Source organism: Coregonus lavaretus (assembly GCF_964263955.1).
Source record: "Coregonus lavaretus genome assembly, chromosome: 22".
Classification (NCBI taxonomy): Eukaryota; Metazoa; Chordata; class Actinopteri; order Salmoniformes; family Salmonidae; genus Coregonus; species Coregonus lavaretus.
In genome coordinates, this window is record NC_140009.1 from 30,640,717 (window position 1) to 30,664,868 (window position 24,152).

The window sequence follows — 24,152 nt, forward strand, 5'->3', positions numbered from 1 at the left end:
ATGGACATCAGACTGGTGGAAATCTGTCCTTTGGTCTGATGAGTCCAAATTTGAGATTTTTGGTTCTAACCGCCGTGTCTTTGTGAGACGCCGAGTAGGTGAACGGATGATCTCTGCATGTGTGATTCCCACCGTGAAGCATGGAGTAGGAGGTGTGATGGTGCTTTGCTGGTGACACTATCAATGATTTATTTAGAATTCAAGGCATTCTACCACAGCATTCTGCAGCGATACGCCATCCCATCTGGTTTGCGCTTAGTGGGACTATCATTTGTTTTTCAACAGGACAATGACCCAACACACACCGTCAGGCTGTGTAAGGGCTATTTGACCAAGAAGTAGAGTGATGGAGTGCTGCATCAGATAACCTGTCCTCCACAATCACCTGATCTCAACCCAATTGAGATGGTTTGGGATGAGTTGGACCGCAGAGTGAAGGAAAAGCAGCCAACAAGTGCTCAGCAGATGTGGGAACTCCTTCAAGACTGTTGGAAAAGCATTCCAGGTGAAGCTGGTTGAGAGAATGCCAAGAGTGTGCAAAGCAGTCATCAAGGCAAAGGGTGGCTATTTGAAGAATCTAAAATCTAAAATATATTTTTATTTGTTTAACACTTTTTGGGTTACTACATGATTCCATATGTATTATTTCATAGTTATTCTACAAAAATAGAAAATAGTAAAAATAAAGAAAAACCCTTGAAGGTGTGTCCAAACTTTTGACTGGTACTGTATACTCACTCAACGTAGTAGGTTCCATACTGTGGATCCTCAATCTTCTCCCAGCCATACGGAAGCTCTGCAGGCAAGAGACAGAAGCGGAAGATGCAAATCAATGTGCTGCTCTGGAACAATTGATACACAGTCTACCCACACAATGAACCACACAGGTCTGAATGACAACTCACTGCAAGGAACTAGGGATCCAGGGTTTATACACACCAACTACTGAGAGGGCTGCCTTATTTGTCACCGGGTGTTTGGGAGGGAGAGAGAGAGCGAGACAGCGAGATAGGAAGTAAGGAAATGTGTAGCTGTTATGGCAATCCTGTAAAATAATGGCTTGTCTTCTCCCAGCGGTGTGTGAGTGGAATCTGGAGTGTGTGCTGTCCTGTGACGAACACATGCAGGGGAAAAGAGTGCTTCACGCAAGAGGGGACTGTGGAATTGCCTTTTTGGAGATACAGTGATGATGAGCTCTCTGCAGGTCTCCCACAAGCCATTAGGGGACAGGGGGCAGGCTGGGTAATGTAGTGTCACCACATCGCTGGGGCCCGCTGGGCCATGTTTAGCTGTTTACAGTACTGTCTGTCTGTCTACATGTCACAGCCTTCAGTGGCATACATGATTCCCACTCATAGTTCTGTCTAATGGGGTGCATTCAGACTATGGACAGTAGTGTGTGTGTGTAGGGAGGGTGTATGAGTGCATGTGAGTGAAACCTTGCTGCAAGAACCCTACACCGTCTGTATGTGAGAACGAGTGTGTGTGTGGTGTTGTTCTTCTGTCCTCGTGGGGACCTGAAATGTTCCCCACAAGAACAGTAAAACAAGGAAAATTCTCCCTCGTGCTGACATTTCCAACGTCCCCATGAGGACAAAGGCTATTTTAAACTTAGAGGTTAGGTTTAGGGTTACAATGATGGTTATAATTAGGGTTAGGAGTTAGATTTAGGGTTAGGTTTAGGGGTTAAGGTTAAGTTTAGGGGTTAGGGAAAATAGCATTTTTAAAGGAAATATATTTTAGGTCATCAAAAGGATAGAAGAACATGTGTGTGTGATTCTCACCTCCATCCTCACACTTCTCTGGGGGCTTGGCCTTCTTGGCCAGCCTGGGGTCCAGCCAGGTAGTGGTCTTGGTGTTGTGACTGTGGAGACAGAGAGGCACAACTTTACACGCTGAACAAAAAGCACCACAACAACAAGGTAAAGTATAGATATTCACCAGCCAGTGTTTGGAAACCACTGTCCCCTTGTGCTCCCTAACCATTCTGCCAAACCCCAAACAAACAAATCAAACTAAAGGCCCCTTCAAAATCACAAACCTATGTCATTATTTTGGAATCAAGTGACTCTTTAAGGGAGCCTTTGAAATTGGAACAAAAGGAACCTTTGAGGGAGGAATGGAGGGAGGTATGGACGGAGAGGTAGTCAGCACAGAACAGAGGAAGACAGGTCATCTGAGGGAGAGAGAGGGATGGAGGAAGGAGAGAGAAGGGATGGAAGGAGAGATGAGGGAGAGAGAGAGGGATGGAGGAGGGAGAGAGAGAGGGATGGAAGGAGAGATGAGGGAGAGAGAGAGGGATGGAGGAGGGAGAGAGAGAGGGATGGAGGAGGGAGAGAGAGAGGGATGGAGGAAGGAGAGAGAAGGGATGGAAGGAGAGATGAGGGAGAGAGAGAGGGATGGAGGAAGGAGAGAGAAGGGATGGAAGGCGAGATGAGGGAGAGAGAGAGGGATGGAGGAAGGAGAGAGAAGGGATGGAAGGAGAGATGAGGGAGAGAAAGAGGGATGGAGGAAGGAGAGAGAAGGGATGGAAGGAGAGATGAGGGAGAGAGAGAGGGATGGAGGAAGGAGAGAGAAGGGATGGAAGGAGAGATGAGGGAGAGAGAGAGGGATGGAGGAAGGACAGAGAAGGGATGGAAGGAGAGATGAGGGAGAGAGAGAGGGATGGAGGAAGGAGAGAGAAGGGATGGAAGGAGAGATGAGGGAGAGAGAGGTAGTCAGATAGAGCAGAGGCAGACAGGCCCTCTGAGGGAGAGAGAGATGGATGGAGGAAGGAGAGAGAAGGGATGGAAGGAGAGATGAGGGAGAGAGAGGTAGTCAGACAGAGCAGAGGCAGACAGGCCCTCTGAGGGAGGGATGGAAGGAGGGATGGAAGAAGGGAGAGGAGAAAAGAGAGAGAGGTAGAACAGAGAGAAGATGCAGACGTCTTGCAGAAAGCAGAGAGCAGAGAGAGCAGGCCTCTGGGAGCGTTCCATTTGTCCAATTGTTTCTCCTGTTTCTCTTGCTCAGAGAGAATAAGCTATTGATTTTAGGGCAGGGTACAGCACCTGGCTCTGACTTCTGTATGCTGTGTGAGCCACACAAACAGAACAGACTGGTAAACAACGGAGGGAGGGGGAGAGGGCCAAAGCTTTAAGCCCAAGCCCAGCACCACCACATCAAATACAGGAAAACAACACACCTGTATTCTAGACACCAGATAGGTTAATATAATGAATAATTTCACAAATCCTATACCATAATTACAATAACAATAATACTATTGTTTACTTTTCCAAATGCTGTACTGTCTGAGCCGCAGAGAAAGAAGTAGGACACTGGATCTACAAGTAACACAGAAACTATTCTCTGTACAAACAAATCACCATGCTCTCTTTCGAAACGACCTCTACTTCCAGCATCACCAACACCACCCTGGCACTGTACTGGAGTAGAGTAGAGAACCAGAAGACCAGTACTTACTCTATGAAGTAGACCATGCCCGTCTCGGTGTAGGCCATCTCCCAGGTCTTAGGCAGGGGCTCCTGGCTCTCGTCGTGTGGTAAGGTGTTCCAAGTCCTGAAGTCCATGGCTCCACTACTGGACTGGTTATAGCTGGGTACAGTCTTCCTCCACTCCTGTCCAGCCTTGTCCTTGTGCTCTGTGGGGGTGGCCACGGAGGGTGAGAGGGACAGGGGGAGGGAAAAGTGGAGAGAGAAGGGTGGTGAGCGTATGGAGGCAGCATGGAGAGCCCTGTGAGCTCCCTGCATTTCTCCCTGCTTCTACTACTGCCGTGCTGCTGCCCTGGACAGACAGACTGTGGGCTCTAGACTGTTACACACAGCACAGGAGAGGGGAGGGAGAGAGAGGGCAGAGAGAGAGGGGGGTAGAGAAAGGGAGGGGGACACAGAGAGAGAGAAAGAGGTAGAGAGAGAGAGAGAGAGAGAGAGAGAGAGAGAGAGAGAGAGAGAGGCAGAGAGGGTAGAGAGAGAGAGAGATACAAAGAGAGAGAGGCAGAGAGAAGGGGGCCAGAGAGAGCGAGAGCGACAGGGCGAGCGAGACGGAAGCGCAGCAAGTGTGCCACAGTGATGTTGTAGAGAGCAAGCGGCTAGCGGGCAGCAAGGGGAAGAGCTGACCAACACTACGCTTCAGCCCTACCTAGCTCAGAGACCCTATTAGCATCACACAGCCCAGCCCTGTGTGTGTGTGTTTCAGTGTGTGCGTGTGCTCTTATCTGCAGGTTTGTATTTGCATGCCTCTGACCTAACTCATTACTGTATTCAACGGTGAGACCTGTTTTCCTGATCTGAATGGAGGCAGAAAACAACACACATAAAGATGAATGCAAGGAGCTACTGTCAGTAGTAGAGTGCTTGACATATTTACATATAAAGAGAAGGACCTCTTCATGTTGGAGGCATCCTTTGTAATGTCAACAGAAAAATGCACATACAGTGAGGGAAAAAGTATTTGATCCCCTGCTTATTTTGTACGTTTGCCCACTGACAAAGAATTGATCAATCTATAATTTTAATGGTAGGTTTATATGAACAGTGAGAGACAGAATAACAACAACAAAATCCAGAAAAACGCATGTCAAATTTTATAAATTGATTTGCATTTTAATGAGGGAAATAAGTATTTGACCCCCTCTCAATCAGAAAGATTTCTGGCTCCCAGGTGTCTTTTATACAGGTAACGAGCTGAGATTAGGAGCACACTCTTAAAGGGAGTGCTCCTAATCTCAGCTTGTTACCTGTATAAAAGACACCTGTACACAGAAGCAATCAATCAATCAGATTCCAAACTCTCCACCATGGCCAAGACCAAAGAGCTCTCCAAGGATGTCAGGGACAAGATTGTAGACCTACACAAGGCTGGAATGGGCTACAAGACCATCGCCAAGCAGCTTGGTGAGAAGGTGACAACAGTTGGTGCGATTATTCGCAAATGGAAGAAACACAAAATAACTGTCAATCTCCCTCGGCCTGGGGCTTCATGCAAGATCTCACCTCGTGGAGTTACAATGATCATGAGAACGGTGAGGAATCAGCCCAGAACTACACAGGAGGATCTTGTCAATGATCTCAAGGCAACTGGGACCATAGTCACCAAGAAAACAATTGGTAACACACTACGCCGTGAAGGACTGAAATCCTGCAGTGCCCGCAAGGTCCCCCTGCTCAAGAAAGCACATATACAGGCCTGTCTGAAGTTTGCCAATGAACATCTGAATGATTCAGAGGAGAACTGGGTAAAAGTGTTGTGGTCAGATGAGACCAAAATCGAGCTCTTTGGCATCAACTCAACTCGCCGTGTTTGGAGGAGGAGGAATGCTGCCTATGACCCCAAGAACACCATCCCCACCGTCAAACATGGAGGTGGAAACATTATGCTTTGGGGGTGTTTTTCTGCTAAGGGGACAGGACAACATCACCGCATCAAAGGGACGATGGACGGGGCCATGTACCGTCAAATCTTGGGTGAGAACCTCCTTCCCTCAGCCAGGGCATTGAAAATGGGTCGTGGATGGGTATTACAGCATGACAATGACCCAAAACACACGGCCAAGGCAACAAAGGAGTGGCTCAAGAAGAGGAACATTAAGGTCCTGGAGTGGCCTAGCCAGTCTCCAGACCTTAATCCCATAGAAAATCTGTGGAGGGAGCTGAAGGTTCGAGTTGCCAGACGTCAGCCTCAAAACCTTAATGACTTGGAGAAGATCTGCAAAGAGGAGTGGGACAAAATCCCTTCTGAGATGTGTGCAAACCTGGTGGCCAACTACAAGAAACGTCTGACCTCTGTGATTGCCAACAAGGGTTTTGCCACCAATTACTAAGTCATGTTTTGCAGAGGGGTCAAATACTTATTTCCCTCATTAAAATGCAAATCAATTTAAAAAATGTGTTTTTCTGGATTATTTTGTTGTTATTCTGTCTCTCACTGTTCAAATAAACCTACCATTAAAATTATAGACTGATCACGTCTTTGTCAGTGGGCAAACATTCAAATTCAGCAGGGGATCAAATACTTTTTTCCCCTCACTGTAGATCTATCACCCTCCTACACAGAGGTGAGTAATATGAACCTTTCTGGTGTGTGCGCGGGCAGACCATGCAGTGATGAGTATGTATTCTCAATGTCATATGAACATCACGTCAGTCATTGAACAGTCAAGCCTTTATCAAAACAGCCTTGACTACTCTATCTACAAGCCTGGCTTCAAGATGATTGTGCAATATGTCTTGCACCCTTTTGCTAAATGACTGAATGCCTGAATCTACATCATCCAAACAAAGCCATTATGAAAAGCATCCATTCAATCAGGAGGCTGAAGAACCAGGGATAGATAGTTGACTTGGGTATTATGCACTACATAAGTAAAGGTAGAGCTGAGGGTGTCTCTTCATTAACAAAATAAACCACGGAGGAAAGACATTGAGTGTTCTCTTCATCCCACACATTGACCCATTGTTGTGTGTGCCCAAGGCCGTAGAGATTGTGTGCAATGGAACAGCTCAGGCCTGCACGCCACACTCATGTGGCTTTCTTTCTGTAGAGTCCCTGACCTGTCTAACTGTTCTTAGACTTGTGCTTCAGTCGCTTTTCCCATGGCACTTGCAACACGAAGGTCGTGGGTTCGATTCCTTCTGGGGCCACCCATACCAAAAACGTACGCATGCATGACTAAGTCACTTTGGAAAAAGTGTCAGTTTAATGGCATATATTTTATTATTATTATTATGCATTCACAAAAAGTCCTCAGCGACTAACTGTATTCAGAACTGTGTTTAGCCACCCAGCCCTCAGGGCCTGCCCAAGGCCCCTCTGATATGCCTGATCACAACTGAGACATTTTAATCAGGCAGAGCGAGGACGGCCCAGGTGCCCAGCTGCAGGCAGGACCCTAAGGTCCATGGCACCAGACAGACTGACCGTCGAATGGATGAGAGGGCTACATTGTCCTCTCCCTCTGTCATTGGCACCATTCAGACTTGAAGTGGGGGAGTGCCCTTCGGACGGGGCCAGGGTGAGCCAGAGAGAGGACACAGGGCTATGGTCAGAAGCTAGGCAGGGCTTTCCAAACCAAACAGGGGATAGCTGTGCTGTGGGAGCAGGAGCCAGCTGGAAGGACCCCAAGCCCAGAGGAGAGGAGAGACACTACCGGGGGAGCCTGGATGGCAAATGGGACACGGCCAGATGCTGCTCCAGGAATGGAGATGGAACAGGTCCTCTCCCCCATCACTACTAGTTTGATCAATGTTGGCACTTTGTTTCTGAATTTGTTTACAGTTCAGAACATGCCCTCGTAAAACTGACTATCCTTCCGATCCTTGACATCGGCGATGTCATTTACAAAATAGCTTCCAACACTCTACTCAGCAAATTGGATGTAGTCTATCACAGTGCCATCCGTTTTGTCACCAAAGCTCCATATACTACCCACCATTGTGACCTGTACGCTCTCGTTGGCTGGCCCTCACTACATATTCGTCGCCAAACCCACTGGCTCCAGGTCATCCATAAATCACTTCTAGGCAAATCCCTGCCTTATCTTCGATCATTGGTCACCATAGCAACACCCACCCGTAGTATGCGTTCCAGCAGGTATCTCTCACTGGTCATCCCCAAAGCCAACACCTCCTTTGGCCGCCATTCCTTCCAGTTCTCTGCTGCAAATGACTGGAACGAACTGCAAAAATCTCTGAAGCTGGAGACTCTTATCTCCCTCACTAACTTTAAGCATCAGTTGTCAGAGCAGCTTACCGATCACTGCACATGTACACAGCCCATCTGTAATTAGCCCACCCAACTACCTCATCCCCATATTGTTATTTATTTTGCTCATTTGCACCCAAGTATCTCTATTGGCAACATCATCTTCTGCACATCTATCACGCCAGTGTTAATACTAAATTGTAATTATTTTGCACTATGGCCTATTTATTGCCTTACCTCCATAACTTACTACATTTGCACACACTGTATATAGCTTTTCTATTGTGTTATTGACTGTACGTTTTGTTTATTCCATATGTAACTCTGTGATGTTGTTTTTTTTTAATCGCACTGCTTTGATTTATCTTGGCCAGGTCGCAGTTGTAAATGAGAACTTGTTCTCAACTGGCTTACCTGGTTAAATAAAGGTGAAATAAATAAAAAAACAAAAGAAATGAGAGGATACTATCTTTGAGGGAAACACAACAAGGACAAACTGTATCCCTTTAACCAGGGATTTCTACATTATTGATCTAGCTAGATGGAAAGGCATACCACTACTTCACTTTGTAGCGTTTAGAAGTGACCTTCTGTAAGGAACAGATAATCCTGGGGTGTCCTATTCTGGGGAAAGAGGTAATGAGTGTGAAGGGTGGAGGGAATGAGTGTGAAGGGTGGAGGGAATGAGTGTGAAGGAGAAATAAGCCCTTTCCCATCCCTCTTCCTCTCATTTTGGGCAGCGTGGTCAGCTATTGTTGAGCCAGAACAAATCGATCTCCGACAAAGTGAAATAGACTGAATGTACAAGCAAACATGGCTCCCTGTGGTGTCGCCATTGGTTGAATTGTGATTAGTTGTGTTTTATACAATATCAAGGTTGTTGATCATCAGTTTGAGGCAGTTTATGGGAGAGGATGGGAACATGTTGCAAGGAGCAGGGAACATGTTGTCGCAGGACAGCATGGACATCTCACCTGTGAGTCCGTTGACCATTGGAGACCTCTCTCTCTCCTCCTCGTCCTCCTCCTCGGGGGCTGCTCTGTCCTTCCTGTCCATCTTGCTGACGGAGGTGGTGCGTTTCCTCTGGACCTCCGAATCAAACTCCTCATCAAACAGCACCTGATCTACCAGGTCAGGCTGCACCGGGCTGGGCTCCGCTGGGGGCTTGGGCGTCCCGTAGTAGTTCCCTGGTAGAGAACACACACAGCAGTGTCAACAGAAACAGTCAGTGGTAGTTACCTGGTAGACGAGATTAGATGATGATAATTTATTAATCCCCAACGGGAAATAAGCTTGTGGGAAACAATAATTGTCTAATCAATACAATAAAAACAAGACAATTAAACAAAAAATATGTCAGGTGCAACCACACACAGTTTATACTCAGCATGTCAACACTGAAAAGGGAAATGGATTCCCCACTGTACATTATGCAGCCCCTCTCTTTCTGTCCCATTCTCTCCCTCACTATCTCTCTCGCTCTCTTCTTATAGTCATATTTACTGCAGTGCTGGGCTGTACTGTGCTCCCCAGAGCCCTGTGGCAGTAGCCTTTATCCAGGACAGATCCGAGCGAGGTGCTTCTTGGCTCTATTGGCTGTGTTTTATTGTCGTGTGCTGTGGCACCCGGGGCCAAAACAGCATGAATCGCTCCGTGAGGAGAGGAAAACTATTTTTTTACACCCCATCTCCTACCGTAGGAAAGTTAACCCAATTTCTTTATTTCTTCCAACTTCCTACTTACAGCTAACCAGACAGAATAATATAAAGAAAGAGAGGAAGGAGGAAAAACAGCAAGTCAGGAGGGTATATAAATATTGATTCATTTTGCTGTTCCCTCTCTTCCCTCAGCTCCCTGGGAAGCCAGTACTCCAGTAGACGGCAACACTAAATCCTGTAGTTTAAAAGCACTGGAGTTTCTCAGGCTATCTAGGAGTGGTGAGTTACAGCTAAAATGTACCATAGAGAGTTATTACATGTGGAGAAACATCTCTCAAAGCTTCAGCGGTCTATCAGCTGAGCTGACAGGCATATTAGTCAGTCTACAGCACTGAGGGTTAGTCTCATCTCATCTCATGGGAATTCATGACTACGCTCAATGGTTAATGACTATACTGTAGTATTTGTTATGAAACATCCCTAGACCAGACCTCCACAGCCAAATTAAAGAGGTAATTATGCTAAATAATTATCATTATTAAGTTATTAACAGACATTACTAACATTAATTTGGAACATGGCACCATTAGTATAGGGTTGGATGTCAAACCGAAACATCCACATTGTTTTTAGACAGAGACTCTTGGCTCGTCATTTAATTTATTCATAATTGGAAAGCCTAATTTGAATTAATTACACCCTGTATTAGCTTATTTAAAGAATGGGAGAGAAAGCCTAGAGGTGGTTTGTGAATTAAAACTCATTAGTTACCCTCTCAACTCTATACAACCTTATAGTTTTGCTGTACATAATACAGTAAGTTTATCTCAATCAACTCATTTGTGTAGAGTAATGGCACAGCCACTGCCAAGTAATACAATACTTTACGCAACTTGATTATTTGTCAGTCTTAATCTGTCTGTCTGTGACAGGGAGTAGAGGCTCTGAGAGGGGAGGCAGGAGTCGTCTTACCATCTGTGTGACTCAGACCTTCTCTCCCTATATCTCTCCTCTCTGCACTGTTCCATGAGCCTGGAGATACAGCCAACAGCCCCTAATGGAGCCCCTGCTGGCAACACTGTGAAAAGGTTTATTAGCTATCGGATGACACACCAACCCCAGCAGCACTATGCTGAGAAACAAAGGGATCACCACACCTTTTCCTTAAACACAGACACCCAACCCATCCATCCCGCTGCAATCCCCCTCTCCCTCTATCTCCCCTCTCCCACTGCCGACACGCGGCCGATCAATTAGCATTTGTCAAAAGACAGCTTCATTATGCCTCAGCACGGTGAGCACGATGAAGATGAAAGATAGGAGGCTTTCTTTAATCCAGACCTGTCACAACACAGCCCAGTCATCTCCCTCTCTCTCCTCCTACTTCCTTGCTCACTCGCTCTCTCTCCATCTCCATCACTCCCTCCCTCCCCACCACTCTCTCTCCTTTAGTCTCTCTCTATCCCCCACCCCTCTCTCTCTCCCCTTGCCTCCCTCCATCTCTCAGGCCCAGTGGTGCGTGATTAATAGCTCATAAACACAGCTCTCCTAGGAAGGGGGGGGGGAGAAGAAGGGGAACAGAGAGAGGGAATAGGAAGAGAGGAAGGGGGAACAGAGAGAGGGGATAGGAAGAGAGGAAGGGGGAACAGAGAGAGGGGATAGGAAGAGAGGAAGGGGGAACAGAGAGAGGGGATAGGAAGAGAGGAAGGGGGAACAGAGAGAGGGGATAGGAAGAGAGGAAGGGGGAACAGACAGAGGGGATAGGAAGAGAGGAAGGGGAACAGAGAGAGGGGATAGGAAGAGAGGAAGGGGCAACAGAGAGGGGGGATAGGAAGAGAGGAGGGGGGAACAGAGAGAGGGGATAGGAAGAGAGGAAGGGGGAACAGAGAGAGGGGATCTCTCAGGCCCAGTGGTGCGTGATTAATAGCTCATAAACACAGCTCTCCTAGGAAGGGGGGGGGGGGGAGAAGGGGAACAGAGAGAGGGAATAGGAAGAGAGGAAGGGGGAACAGAGAGAGGGGATAGGAAGAGAGGAAGGGGGAACAGAGAGAGGGGATAGGAAGAGAGGAAGGGGGAACAGAGAGAGGGGATAGGAAGAGAGGAAGGGGGAACAGAGAGAGGGGATATGAAGATAGGAAGGGGGAACAGAGAGAGGGGATAGGAAGAGAGGAAGGGGGAACAGAGAGAGGGGATAGGAAGAGAGGAAGGGGGAACAGACAGAGGGGATAGGAAGAGAGGAAGGGGAACAGAGAGAGGGGATAGGAAGAGAGGAAGGGGCAACAGAGAGGGGGGATAGGAAGAGAGGAGGGGGGAACAGAGAGAGGGGATAGGAAGAGAGGAAGGGGGAACAGAGAGAGGGGATCTCTCAGGCCCAGTGGTGCGTGATTAATAGCTCATAAACACAGCTCTCCTAGGAAGGGGGGGGGGGGGGAGAAGGGGAACAAAGAGAGGGGATAGGAAGAGAGGAAGGGGGAACAGAGAGAGGGGATAGGAAGAGAGGAAGGGGGAACAGAGAGAGGGGATAGGAAGAGAGGAAGGGGGAACAGAGAGAGGGGATAGGAAGAGAGGAAGGGGGAACAGAGAGAGGGGATATGAAGATAGGAAGGGGGAACAGAGAGATGGGATAGGAAGAGAGGAAGGGGGAACAGAGAGAGGGGATAGGAAGAGAGGAAGGGGGAACAGAGAGAGGGGATAGGAAGAGAGGAAGGGGGAACAGAGAGAGGGGATAGGAAGAGAGGAAGGGGGACCAGAGAGAGGGGATAGGAAGAGAGGAAGGGGAACAGAGAGGGGATAGGAAGAGAGGAAGGGGGAACAGAGAGAGGGGATAGGAAGAGAGGAAGGGGGAACAGAGAGATGGGAAAGGAAGAGAGGAAGGGGGAACAGAGATTTGTTACATTATTCATCACCATTAATCTGAAGGGAATATGTGGGATATGTCACATACAGTGGGGGAAAAAAGTATTTAGTCAGCCACCAATTGTGCAAGTTCTCCCACTTAAAAAGATGAGAGATTTTCATCATAGGTACACGTCAACTATGACAGACAAAATGAAGAAAAAAAAATCCAGAAAATCACATTGTAGGATTTTTAATGAATTTATTTGCAAATTATGGTGGAAAATAAGTATTTGGTCAATAACAAAAGTTTCTCAATACTTTGTTGTATACCCTTTGTTGGCAATGACACAGGTCAAACGTTTTCTGTAAGTCTTCACAAGATTTTCACACACTGTTGCTGGTATTTTGGCCCATTCCTCCATGCAGATCTCCTCTAGAGCAGTGATGTTTTGGGGCTGTCGCTGGGCAACACGGACTTTCAACTCCCTCCAAAGATTTTCTATGGGGTTGAGATCTGGAGACTGGCTAGGCCACTCCAGGACCTTGAAATGCTTCTTACGAAGCCACTCCTTTGTTGCCCGGGCGGTGTGTTTGGGATCATTGTCATGCTGAAAGACCCAGCCACGTTTCATCTTCAATGCCCTTGCTGATGGAAGGAGGTTTTCACTCAAAATCTCACGATACATGGCCCCTGGACATGTACTGGCTTAAGCAGGGGGACACGTCTGGCACTGCAGGATTTGAGTCCCTGGCGGCGTAGTGTGTTACTGATGGTAGGCTTTGTTACTTTGGTCCCAGCTCTCTGCAGGTCATTCACTAGGTCCCCCCGTGTGGTTCTGGGATTTTTGCTCACCGTTCTTGTGATCATTTTGACCCCACGGGGTGAGATCTTGCGTGGAGCCCCAGATCGAGGGAGATTATCAGTGGTCTTGTATGTCTTCCATTTCCTAACAATTGCTCCCACAGTTGATTTCTTCAAACCAAGCTGCTTACCTATTGCAGATTCAGTCTTCCCAGCCTGGTGCAGGTCTACAATTTTGTTTCTGGTGTCCTTTGACAGCTCTTTGGTCTTGGCCATAGTGGAGTTTGGAGTGTGACTGTTTGAGGTTGTGGACAGGAGTCTTTTATACTGATAACAAGTTCAAACAGGTGCCATTAATACAGGTAACGAGTGGAGGACAGAGGAGCCTCTTAAAGAAGAAGTTACAGGTCTGTGAGAGACAGAATACTTGCTTGTTTGTAGGTGACCAAATAATTAAAAATTAAAAATTAAAAAAAAAAATTAAATATTAAAAATTTTCCACCATAATTTGCAAATAAATTCATAAAAAATCCTACAATGTGATTTTCTGGAGAAAAAAATGCTCAATTTGTCTGTCATAGTTGACGTGTACCTATTATGAAAATTACAGGCCTCTCTCATCTTTTTAAGTGGGAGAACTTGCACAATTGGTGGCTGACTAAATACTTTTTTTCCCCACTGTACGTCACACCCAGACGTGGCGGCAGGTAGCTTAGTGGGTAAGAGCGTTGTGCCAGTAACCGAAAGGTCTCTGGTTCTAATCCCCGAGCCGACTAGGTGAAAAATCTGTCAATGTGCCCTTAAGCAAGGCACTTAACCCTAATTGCTCATGTAAGTCGCTCTGGATAAGAGCGTCTGCTAAATGACTAAAATGTAAATGTAATGTGTTAACAAAGGTAGGTACTAGGCAGGGGGTGGAAACGGATACAAACACAGTCTCTTGCTGTGTGAACATGAGATCAGACTGATTGGGAGCCACTGTGCTTAATAACGACAACAAACGAACAGGACACCTGTTGATATCTATGGGCACCCACAGGCACACACATGGAGGACCTTTCAGGCTGTTCTATGGCACTTTTACATATCAGTCATAAAACAGGGTTCTACATGTACAATCATCCTCATCAACACTACAACAGCCCCAGGCCTACAGAGACTACATGCAAATTCCAGTCAGTCAGGTCAGCTTTCACACACACTAAGCAGCTGGTGATGCACTCCTCTGTACAACTGGTGGTTGCTGCAGTACTGTGTGCAGGAGGCAGCAGAGGGAGACATTACCTTTTAACCTTCCCTTTCATTCTTTATCCATGACCAGGCTGTGTGGGTCCAGACCCAGGGGGATCCAGGGCTGAAATATGCAACAGGGTCTGGGCCATGGTACTCAGTGTTACTGTATTGTAGTGTGGAGAAGTCATGCCACCTGGATAGAGTAGACAGCAGCTGCATCACATCCCCAACCCGTGAGAACCTCTATAGGAGTACAGAGTATAGGCAGCAGCCTCCAAAACAGGGATAGGAGTGCCAGTAAGGTCTGAGCTCTCAACTCCTGCCCTCTCAGTTTCACTGTTCCTCTCATGGCCTTGTGTGCTAAAAAGCGTTCCTGTTCTCCATCTCTCTCTATGGTGAAAGCAGTAGCACACTTAGAGATATTATGCACGCACCCCTAATCGTTTTGTGACGGGAAGCATGAGTGTGTTAGGGAGCGGGGAGCTGGAACTGGGGAAGCCCCTCGTGTGGAGGTTTGGAACGCTGCCTCAAGAGTCTTACCCTTTCTCTCTCTGCTCTACCACTCTCCTTTTTCTTTTCCCACTATTTATCCCCCCCCCCCCCCCCCTTTCTTTCTTTCTCTTTCACTGTTGCTTACTCTGCCACTCTCTCCCTCTCTCTGCCGCTTAACTAGCCAGCCAAGGTCATGCACACAGACACTCTTTAATCATGGAGGATGAGCCTTCTCTCTCTCTCTCCTGGCTGGTGCCCACTGGGTGCCCCCCTCTCTCTCTCTCTCTCTCTCCTGGCTGGTGCCCACTGGGTGCCCCTCTCTCTCTCTCTCTCTCTCTCTCTCCTGGCTGGTGCCCACTGGGTGCCCTCCTCTCTCTCTCTCCTGGCTGGTGCCCACTGGGTGCCCCTCTCTCTCTCTCTCCTGGCTGGTGCCCACTGGGTGCCCCTCTCTCTCTCTCTCCTGTCTGGTGCCTAGCAGCATGCCCAGCCTTCACAGACTCGACGGCAGAGTGCCCGAGGCAGCCATGCAGAGCCAGACAGAGCCAGCTGCAGGCAGAGCCCATCTTCTGCTCCAGAGTTAGACAGGCTCCCTTCCGCTGCGGTCACAGTCCGGGCAAAGCTGACTGTCTCCACAGCCACCCTTGTCACCTCCACATTCCTCTGCTGTGAGGGTGAGACAGTGTGAGACCGTGTGGATAGATGTCTCTACTAGACTACAGCTACTCCCAGCTCGGAGGTGCCTGTGCTGAAGGCCAGTGCTACTGCCTCTAATAAGCCCTTCCCCAATCTAGAACAGAATACGGCTGCATGTATGGGTGAAGCAGAATATTTTTAACTGCACTGAGTGAGTCTGTATACTTTCGGACAATGTGTTTGTCTTTTTAGAGCCACAATGAAACAGAAAATCCACCAACTTGATTGTGTATTCTGCAACTCTGACATTCCTTAGCATTGGAGCATTTCTTAATCCTCCTCCCTGGGATTCTCCTCTGTCTCTGTGTGTCTTGCCACTGCAGCACCTTTACCGTTTCCTTCCCTCCCCAGTCCTGTGTGAGCTGGCCCATTGCCCTGGCTGGTCTTATCTTCAGTAATACTCAACTCTGCTGCTTTACGGGAGCGCTTTAAATACCTATCAAAGCTGTCCTATAATCTGCTGCTCTGTGCTCTCTACAATACAATCTTTCTCTCCAATTATCTCTGTGTCTTTCTATAATTCATAATTCATGTTGCCCTGGCTGGCCTGTGGCTGGCGTCCATACTGAGTGCTAGAGAGAGGAGGAAGAGACGTTATGAATCCTGGTGTATAGACTCTCACCTCCCCGATCTGGAGTCGAGGCACAACTCTCAAGTGCAAGAAGTACTACTCACAGCCTATGAGCCTCTCTGTGCCTTCTGAGAAATAATACAGGTCTAACCTTTGTTGGCACTTTCCTCCCTGAGTTTGAGTCAGCTACCTGCAGTTGAGCACCGCCTGAGAGAGAGGGAAAGAGAGAAACCTGTGTTGCCAGAGCATCAGGGAGAGAGGCTAGAGAGGGTATATCAAAGCAGAGCAGAGTCCACCGGGGAATAGAACCAGGGGATTAAATAGAGAGTACATGAAGGAGAAACAGGCTTGGGAGACAGCAGGCAGCGGTGGCTGGAGAGGCTAAGGCTGCCTGAAGACTGGGCCAGATGAGAGCACTGCTGGGTGGAGTAATGGCCCATCATATACAGTTGAAGTCGGAAGTTTACATACACTTAGGATAGAGTCATTAAAACTTGTTTTTCAACCACTCCACAAATTTCTTGTTAACAAACTATCGATTTGGCAAGTCGGTTAGGACATCTACTTTGTGCATGACACAAGTAATTTTTCCAACAATTGTTTACAGACAGATTATTTCACTTATAATTCACTGTCTCACATTTCCAGTGGATCAGAAGTTTACATTCCAGAAAATAATGTCATGGCTTTAGAAGCTTCTGATAGGCTAATTGACATCATTTGAGTCAATTGGGGGTGTACCTGTGGATGTATTTCATGGCCTACCTTCAAACTCGGTGCCTCTTTGCTTGACAACATGGGAAACTCAAAAGAGATCAGTAGACCTACACAAGTCTGGTTCATCCTTGGGAGCAATTTCCAAACGCCTGAAGGTACCACGTTCATCTGTACAAACAATAGTACGCAAGTATAAACACCATGGGACCACGCAGCCATCATACCGCTCAGGAAGGAGACGCGTTCTGTCTCCTAGAGATGAACGTATTTTGGTGCGAAAATCAATCCCAGAACAACAGCAAAGGACCTTGTGAAGATGCTGGAGGAAACAGGTACAAAAGTATCTATATCCACAGTAAAACGAGTCCTATATCGACATAACCTGAAAGGCCGCTCAGCAAGGAAGAAGCCACTGCTCCAAAACCGCCATAAAAAAGCCAGACTACGGTTTGCAACTGCACATGGGGACAAAGATCGTACTTTTTGGAGAAATATCCTCTGGTCTGATGAAACAAAAATAGAACTGTTCGGCCATAATGACCATCGTTATGTTTGGAGGAAAAAGGGGAAGGATTGCAAGCCGAAGAACACCATCCCAACCGTGAAGCACGGGGGTGGCAGCATCATGCTGTGGGGGTGCTTTGCTGCAGGAGGGACTGGTGGACTTCACAAAATAGATGGCATCATGAGGAAGGAAAATTATGTGGATATATTAAAGCAACATCACAAGACATCTGTCAGGAAGTTAAAGCTTGGTAGCAAATGGGTCTTCCAAATGGACAATGACCCCAAGCATACTTCCAAAGTTGTGGCAAAATGGCTTAAGGACAACAAAGTCAAGGTATTGGAGTGGCCATCACAAAGCCCTGACCTCAATCCTATAGAACATTTGTGGGCAGAACTGAAAAAGCGTGTGCAAGCAAGGAGGCCTACAAACCTGACTCAGTTATACCAGCTCTGTCAGGAGGAATGGGCCAAAATTCACCCAACTTATTGTGGGAAGCTTGTGGAAGGCTACCCGAAATGTTTGACCCAAGTTAAACAATTTAAAGGCAATGCTACCAAATACTAATTGAGTGTATGTAAACTTCTGACCCACTGGGAATGTGATGAAAGAAATAAAAGCTGAAATAAATCATTCTCTCTACTATTATTCTGACATTTCACATTCTTAAAATAAAGTGGTGATCCTAACTGACCTAAGACAGGGAATTTTTTCTAGGATTAAATGTCAGGAATTGTGAAAAAGGTGTATGTAAACTTCCGACTTCAACTGTATATAGGCTACACAGTCATAAGAGAGCTTAGACCATGTTCAAACAAAAGACTGCTTTGTTATAGTAGAGAATGAATAGAAAATAAGTTAACTTTCACAGTTATAAGGGAAATTATCTTCTACTGCTGAACAACTTTAAATATGCAGTGTGCATCCACCCATCACACCCACCCACACAGAGAGAGAGAGGGAGAATCATAAAGCTGTAACCCTGGACCTATTCTTTCCCTGAAAGAGATCAGCTCCACAGCTACAGATCATCAGGCCCTGCCTGGCTGTCCAGAGATCACAGAGATTAGTCCCACTGACAGCCTGGGTGATGGGAACAGCTAACCATCCACACATACATCCAGCCAAAGTAATGGAGCTGCCGGTAATAAACCAGGATCTAAGTCACAGATTGACTCACAGGGAGATAATTGACTGAAGTTACACATTCCCCTGTGAACAAAAACTAATTATCATGAGCTGAGAGAGAGAGAGAGAGAGAGAGAGAGAATGTGTGTGTGTGTACGTGTGTGTGTACGTGTGTGTGTGTGTGTGTGTGTGTGTACATGTGTGTATGCCTCAGTTGTCCAGTGGAGATTCCTCAGAGGTCAAAAGGCCCTACATTAATAACTAGCATCCTGAGCTGAAGCAGCCATATGTAGATTAGCCTATTACTTGGCCTCACTGTGTGGATGTATTATTTATCCTGCATACTGGTGCAGTCTGGATCTGACTGGCTATGAGGGAACAAGCCCCCAGGGTTCTGTGTCACAATGACCACTGGCTTCTTAGAAGTCATCAACCTACTTTCCATCACAAGTGGGACTATGCTATTCTGCTCTTGAAAATGCTAGCTACTTCATTTCACATGTACAATGTATGAATGCTATCTTTATATTGAGTTTATCTGATGACCTGGATGATGGTGACAGCTCAGCAGATACTATACAAACAATGCATGTCATAGGGATTCATTTTGTGATGCAGCTGCATCCTCTGGGAATTGTTATTACTGTGTAGAGTCCACTCCCCTCTCCATCTCCCCTGCCCCCATCCACGCGCCCTCCCCTAGACCAGTTATTTCCAAACTGTGGGGCGAGGTGTCGGCGGGGGGGTCCCCCACCCCAAAAGGAACTCAGTCCCGCTTTCAACTTACTCTAGAAAGTTGTAATAGTAGAATGCACTAGGTGCAATTTTGAAATTGGGTAGTGCATCATCAGTTTTCCTCCTGTCATGTCAGTCATTGAATACATTAGAGAGCTAGGTTTTGTAGCTCATACATTTTGTTGTAACGTTTGAGTCACTCAAATATCACATGAATACACATTAGACATGGCAACATGTATAGAATAGCAAGAAAATGTGCTTTAAAACTGCAAAAGTTTTCCATTACAAAATGTATAGAATTGCAGGAAATAAGGGGTGTGAACAGCTTGTGTTATGAGCACTGCTTGGGCCCATAGAAATAGACGTGGGATGTTCCCGAATGCTGGAAGAGGGGCCTAAGTAAAACAGTTTGGGAACCCCTTCCGTAGACCACCTCCCCTAGACACCCATGCCTACCGTCATAGGTTCCACTCTCAAGCAGCAGGCCACTCTCCTCCAGCACGCGGAACTCCCCCACACTGATGAAGTTATAGTCCACCCCAGGAACCTCCCCCTCTCTGGGCTGTCGTGTGGTACCTGCCAAAGACATCACAACAAACACAAAGTGAGTGAAACAGACACTTTTATGGGGCAGAGTCGTGATGCAGATCCATCTAAATATGCACAGAAGAGGGGTGGACTCCATTTTCATCGTGCACACAGGAATGTGAATTGTGTCCGCATATCCTCCAGGACCACATGCTTCTACATCTGCATTGATTGCTGTTTGGGATTTTAGGCTGGGTTTCTGTATAGCACTTTGTGACATCTGCTGGTGTAAAATGGGCTTTATAAACACATTTGATTGAATTTGATTGAGTATCGTGCATAGCTTACACCAATACACCATGGGGGTTACTGAGAAATCAAGCTATGAATAGATTATTCTAATGTGTGAATAATGCTAAATGATCTTCCACACATTGAGCAGGTAACATTTACAGGTAAGGTGAGAGTAAAGTAATAAAGCGATTGGAGGAGTGTAGATAGCAGCCTCTCTCCTCTCATGGTCCAAATGGAAGATGAACAGTGTTACATACAAAACCCTCAGACCATGTCACAGAGAAACAGAGTAGGTGATTGACCTGAGAGCTGGTTTAATCTGGATGATGGTTGGTCGGTTACTAAACTTAATGCCTGAGTTGGCTGAATAAACCCCTGAGGTCCTCTACAAAGTCAGGCTTCAAGGCCACAGTGAGGGATAGTTAGATGGCTAGATTAATGAATGGAATGGCCACTCCTGAGCCATGACATACGTATAATAACTTAACTGCCAATTCATATAGGAATTATAGTTACCATTGCTTGTCTCTTATTCTCTGTAGTTCTACCTATCCTGTCAGCAATAAATGCCCATAAAAAAAGTGTATTGAAGGAGTTCTGAGGTCTGTTCATCTCCCGAGCTCAGAAGATGGAATTTCTCCTCAAGGTCCTTATTTTCTGTTCGACAACAACAATTTAAAAGCAACAGTTGAAAAACCTTTCATTTGAACATTCTAACCTTTTTTCTTTTCCTTCCTGCTCTTTCTCTCTCTCTCTCCATCCTCTATTCTTCACCCTAAATCCCCTGAAATCCTTGTTTTTGATCTGGAAACTGCAGCACTATACATGCCAGTATAAATGAAGCATGCAGTCATTTTTTTTAAATCCTGCGCGCGGTAACCGTCTGTGTAGTGCAACTAACTCCAACAAGCTGGTCTATTTAACATGTTGTCCCCTTATCTGCGCTACATTGAAGACATGTACACTACTAGTCAAAGATTTGGACACACCTACTCATTCAAGGGTTTTTCTTTATTTTTACTGGGGGTTTTTTACATTGTAGAATAATAGTGAAGACATCAAAACTATGAAATAACACATATGGAATCATGTAGTAACCAAAAATGTTTCAACAAATCAAAATATATTTTATATTTGAGATTCTTCAAAATAGCCACATTTTGCCTTGATGACAGCTTTGCACACTCTTGGCATTCTCTCAACCAGCTTCATGAGGTAGTCACCTGGAATGCATTTCAATTAACAGGTGTGCCTTCTTAAAAGTTAATTTGTGGAATTTCTTTCCTTCTTAATGTGTTTGAGCCAATCAGTTGTGTTGTGATAAGGTATGGGGGGTATACAGAAGATAGACCTATTCGGTAAAAGACCAAGTCCATATTATGGCAACAGCTCAAATAAGCAAAGAGAAACGACAGTCCATCATTACTTTAAAACATGAAAGTCAGTCAATACGGAACATTTCAAGAACTTTGAACGTTTCTTCAAGTGCAGTCGCAAAAACCATAAAGCGCTATGATGAAACTGGCTCTCATGAGGACCACCACAGGAATGGAAGACCCAGAGTTACCTCTGCTGCAGAGGATAAGTTCATTAGTGTTACCAGCCTCAGAAATTGCAGCCCAAATAAATGCTTCACAGAGTTCAAGTCACAGACACATCTCAACATCAACTGTTCAGAGGGGACTGTGTGAATCAGGCCTTCATGGTCGAATTACTGCAAAGAAACCACTACTAAAAGGACACCAATAAGAAGAAGAGACTTGCTTGGGCCAAGAAACACGAGCAAATATATTTTGATTTGTTTAACACTTTTTTGGTTAATACATGATTCCATACGTGTTATTTCATAGTTTTGATGTCTTCACTATTATTCTACAATGTAGAAAATAGCAAAAAATAAAGAAAAACCCTTGCATGAGTAGGTGTGTCCAAACATGACTGGTACTGTATAGCAAACATTTTCTGCATCAGGGGAATCAGCTCAGATGTAAATGGGTGTTTACCTCAAGTGAACTGCAATCTGACCGGAGCACCGATGGACTCTTAATACTATCCCTCCTGCCCTCCCTCCACCTTGTGGTAATGTTCATCTGTTACTGCTGCTGTGAGAGCTCTAACATCTGAAATGATTTAAACCTTGTTATAAAGTAGACTATTGTATTCTGAGATTGAAACAGAGGAGCAGACGAGCAACAAAGGCAGTAATATGAGAATCCTTGAACAGGGAAACATGGGAAAAAAACGGAATACTGTATTCTGGTGTTTGCGCAGCCATTTGGACTTGCCTGTCTGCATGAGTGTCATATAGGTCGTCCTTATGATGTAAAGATCTGAAACATGAGAGGGATTGCAACTCAAGTTGAATCAAGGAATCAATCAAGTCTTGAGGTAGAGAGGATAATCAAGGACAGGTCTTTTGATGTAGACAGAAGCGAAGACAGTTAGCTGCTATTTACCCTGATCCCAGCACTATCTTTTATCTGAGTCTGAGGAGTCGAGGTCGGAGTTAGAGTGAGGTGATGGAGAGGGAGGAGAAGGAGGTGAGGGAGAGGGAGGTGAGGGAGGAGAAGGAGGTGAAGAGAGGGAGGTGAAGGATAGGAAGGTGAAGGAGAGGAAGGTGAGGGAGAGGGAGGTGTGATGCAAAAAGCCTTGGAAGAAACTCTTCAAAAACACTTTGACTTCCATTCTTTGTTAATGTTCTCAAAAAGTTCACCTTTGAAGAAATGAAACAATCAAACCAAAACAATACTGAACAGAGCAGCAACAAAACAAAAACATAATGAAAAGGTATTATTAAATACTTATTTTCCACCATGATTTGTAAATAAATTCATAAAAAATCCTACAATGTGATTTTCTGGATTGTTTTTCCTCAATTTGTCTGTCATAGTTGACGTGTACCTATGATGAAAATTACAGGCCTCTCTCATCTTTTTAAGTGGGAGAACTTGCACAATTGGTGGCTGACTAAATACTTTTTTTCCCCACTGTATAGTTCACTCAGGCCATTTATCACTGAATAAATGTGTCAGTTCTTGTCTGTTTAACAGGGTGGCTCTCCCATAGACAACAGTGCGATAGCAGCTGGGTCTGGTCTACTTAGTTCATTGACTTGAATTGAAACAGAAAAAACTGCGAGTGGGGTGTCTCCTTTCTCGTCCATCTCTGACTGTGGCACGCATGCACTCACTCACGCACGCACAAACACCCACAGATGCCAATTGTCACTGAAAAAAACAATTTGTGTATCAGTTTACACAGCGATGCGTCACCACCGTGAAACTCTGCCAGCTGCTTAAGCTTCTTACAGGGAGACCAGGAGCAACTTTAACACACACCGCTGGAAATATGTTATATATAGTCACACTGAGACCTGGCCCTGTCGTGTCCCACTTCCAATAGACAACTCCTATTGCAAGAAGGGCATATTTTGTTTAATCTGTAGTAGTAATGGGAAAAGGGGAACACCAGTAGAGGTCTGAAGATGGGTCTCGGACGATACACCTAGAGATGTTTATTGACTTTTTTTATCACAGTATAGAGAAAGTGATACACAGAGTGATAAATATTGATATGCAATAAACATGATAGGCCTACATAGTAACTCAATGCTGTATAATGTCAATACTCCAAATATATACTGTGAGCCATAGGCCAAGCTCAGCTGACTTTACAGTCAGTGACAAGTCATACAATCCTGAACAGACAGTATGGGTCATATCACCCTAGATATCAGAACAGAAGGAAGATAGATATTCCCTATTAAAGGCAGGATCTAGGTCATTGTGGATAATATGCTGTCTTTTGTTTCCCAGGTTTGAAAAAAGTTTAAACCGAAGACCCTTAAATCTTGTCAAGAGAAAGCAATTCTTTAAATTGAATACCGGGGGCACTTTTTCTTATATTTCTGTCATCCTTCTCGCTTTGCTATCTCCCAGTGAGCCTCTCAGAGCTTACTGCGGTGCCACTACGGATATTACTGCCTAGAGGAGAAGAGAGGGAGGCAGAGGGTTCAGCCGAGCTTGAAGGATTATGTGGCGATTTGGACCCCTGGCACTGACTCTCCTTCCTTCCTTTTCTTCCCTTCTTTCTTGGGAGCTTTAATGATGCCTCTGCCTGTGTGTTCAGGAGGGGACAGGGGAGAAGTCACACTCCTCTCTCTGGGCTGCCATTTAGAGGGCTCTAATGATGAGAGGCAGAGCGCAGCCAGGCGGCCATTCTGGCTCCCAGGGAGAGACTTGGACCATTCCTGCTCCC

At 45.9% G+C, this 24,152-nt stretch overlaps 1 protein-coding gene across 2 annotated transcripts in view; it reads right to left on the reverse strand.

The window, feature by feature from the left end:
- LOC311150169 (membrane-associated guanylate kinase, WW and PDZ domain-containing protein 3-like) overlaps positions 1-24,152 on the reverse strand; it is a 192,940-nt gene that overhangs the window by 26,571 nt on the left and 142,217 nt on the right. For both annotated transcript variants that reach the window (XM_084187489.1, XM_084187490.1), the window contains exons 3-7: positions 19,530-19,649; positions 8,673-8,885; positions 3,463-3,640; positions 1,785-1,864; positions 739-796 (exon numbers count right to left, since the gene is read on the reverse strand). In XM_084187489.1, coding sequence (XP_084043615.1) covers positions 739-796; positions 1,785-1,864; positions 3,463-3,640; positions 8,673-8,885; positions 19,530-19,649 — 649 coding nt within the window. The remainder of the gene's footprint in view (positions 1-738; positions 797-1,784; positions 1,865-3,462; positions 3,641-8,672; positions 8,886-19,529; positions 19,650-24,152) is intronic.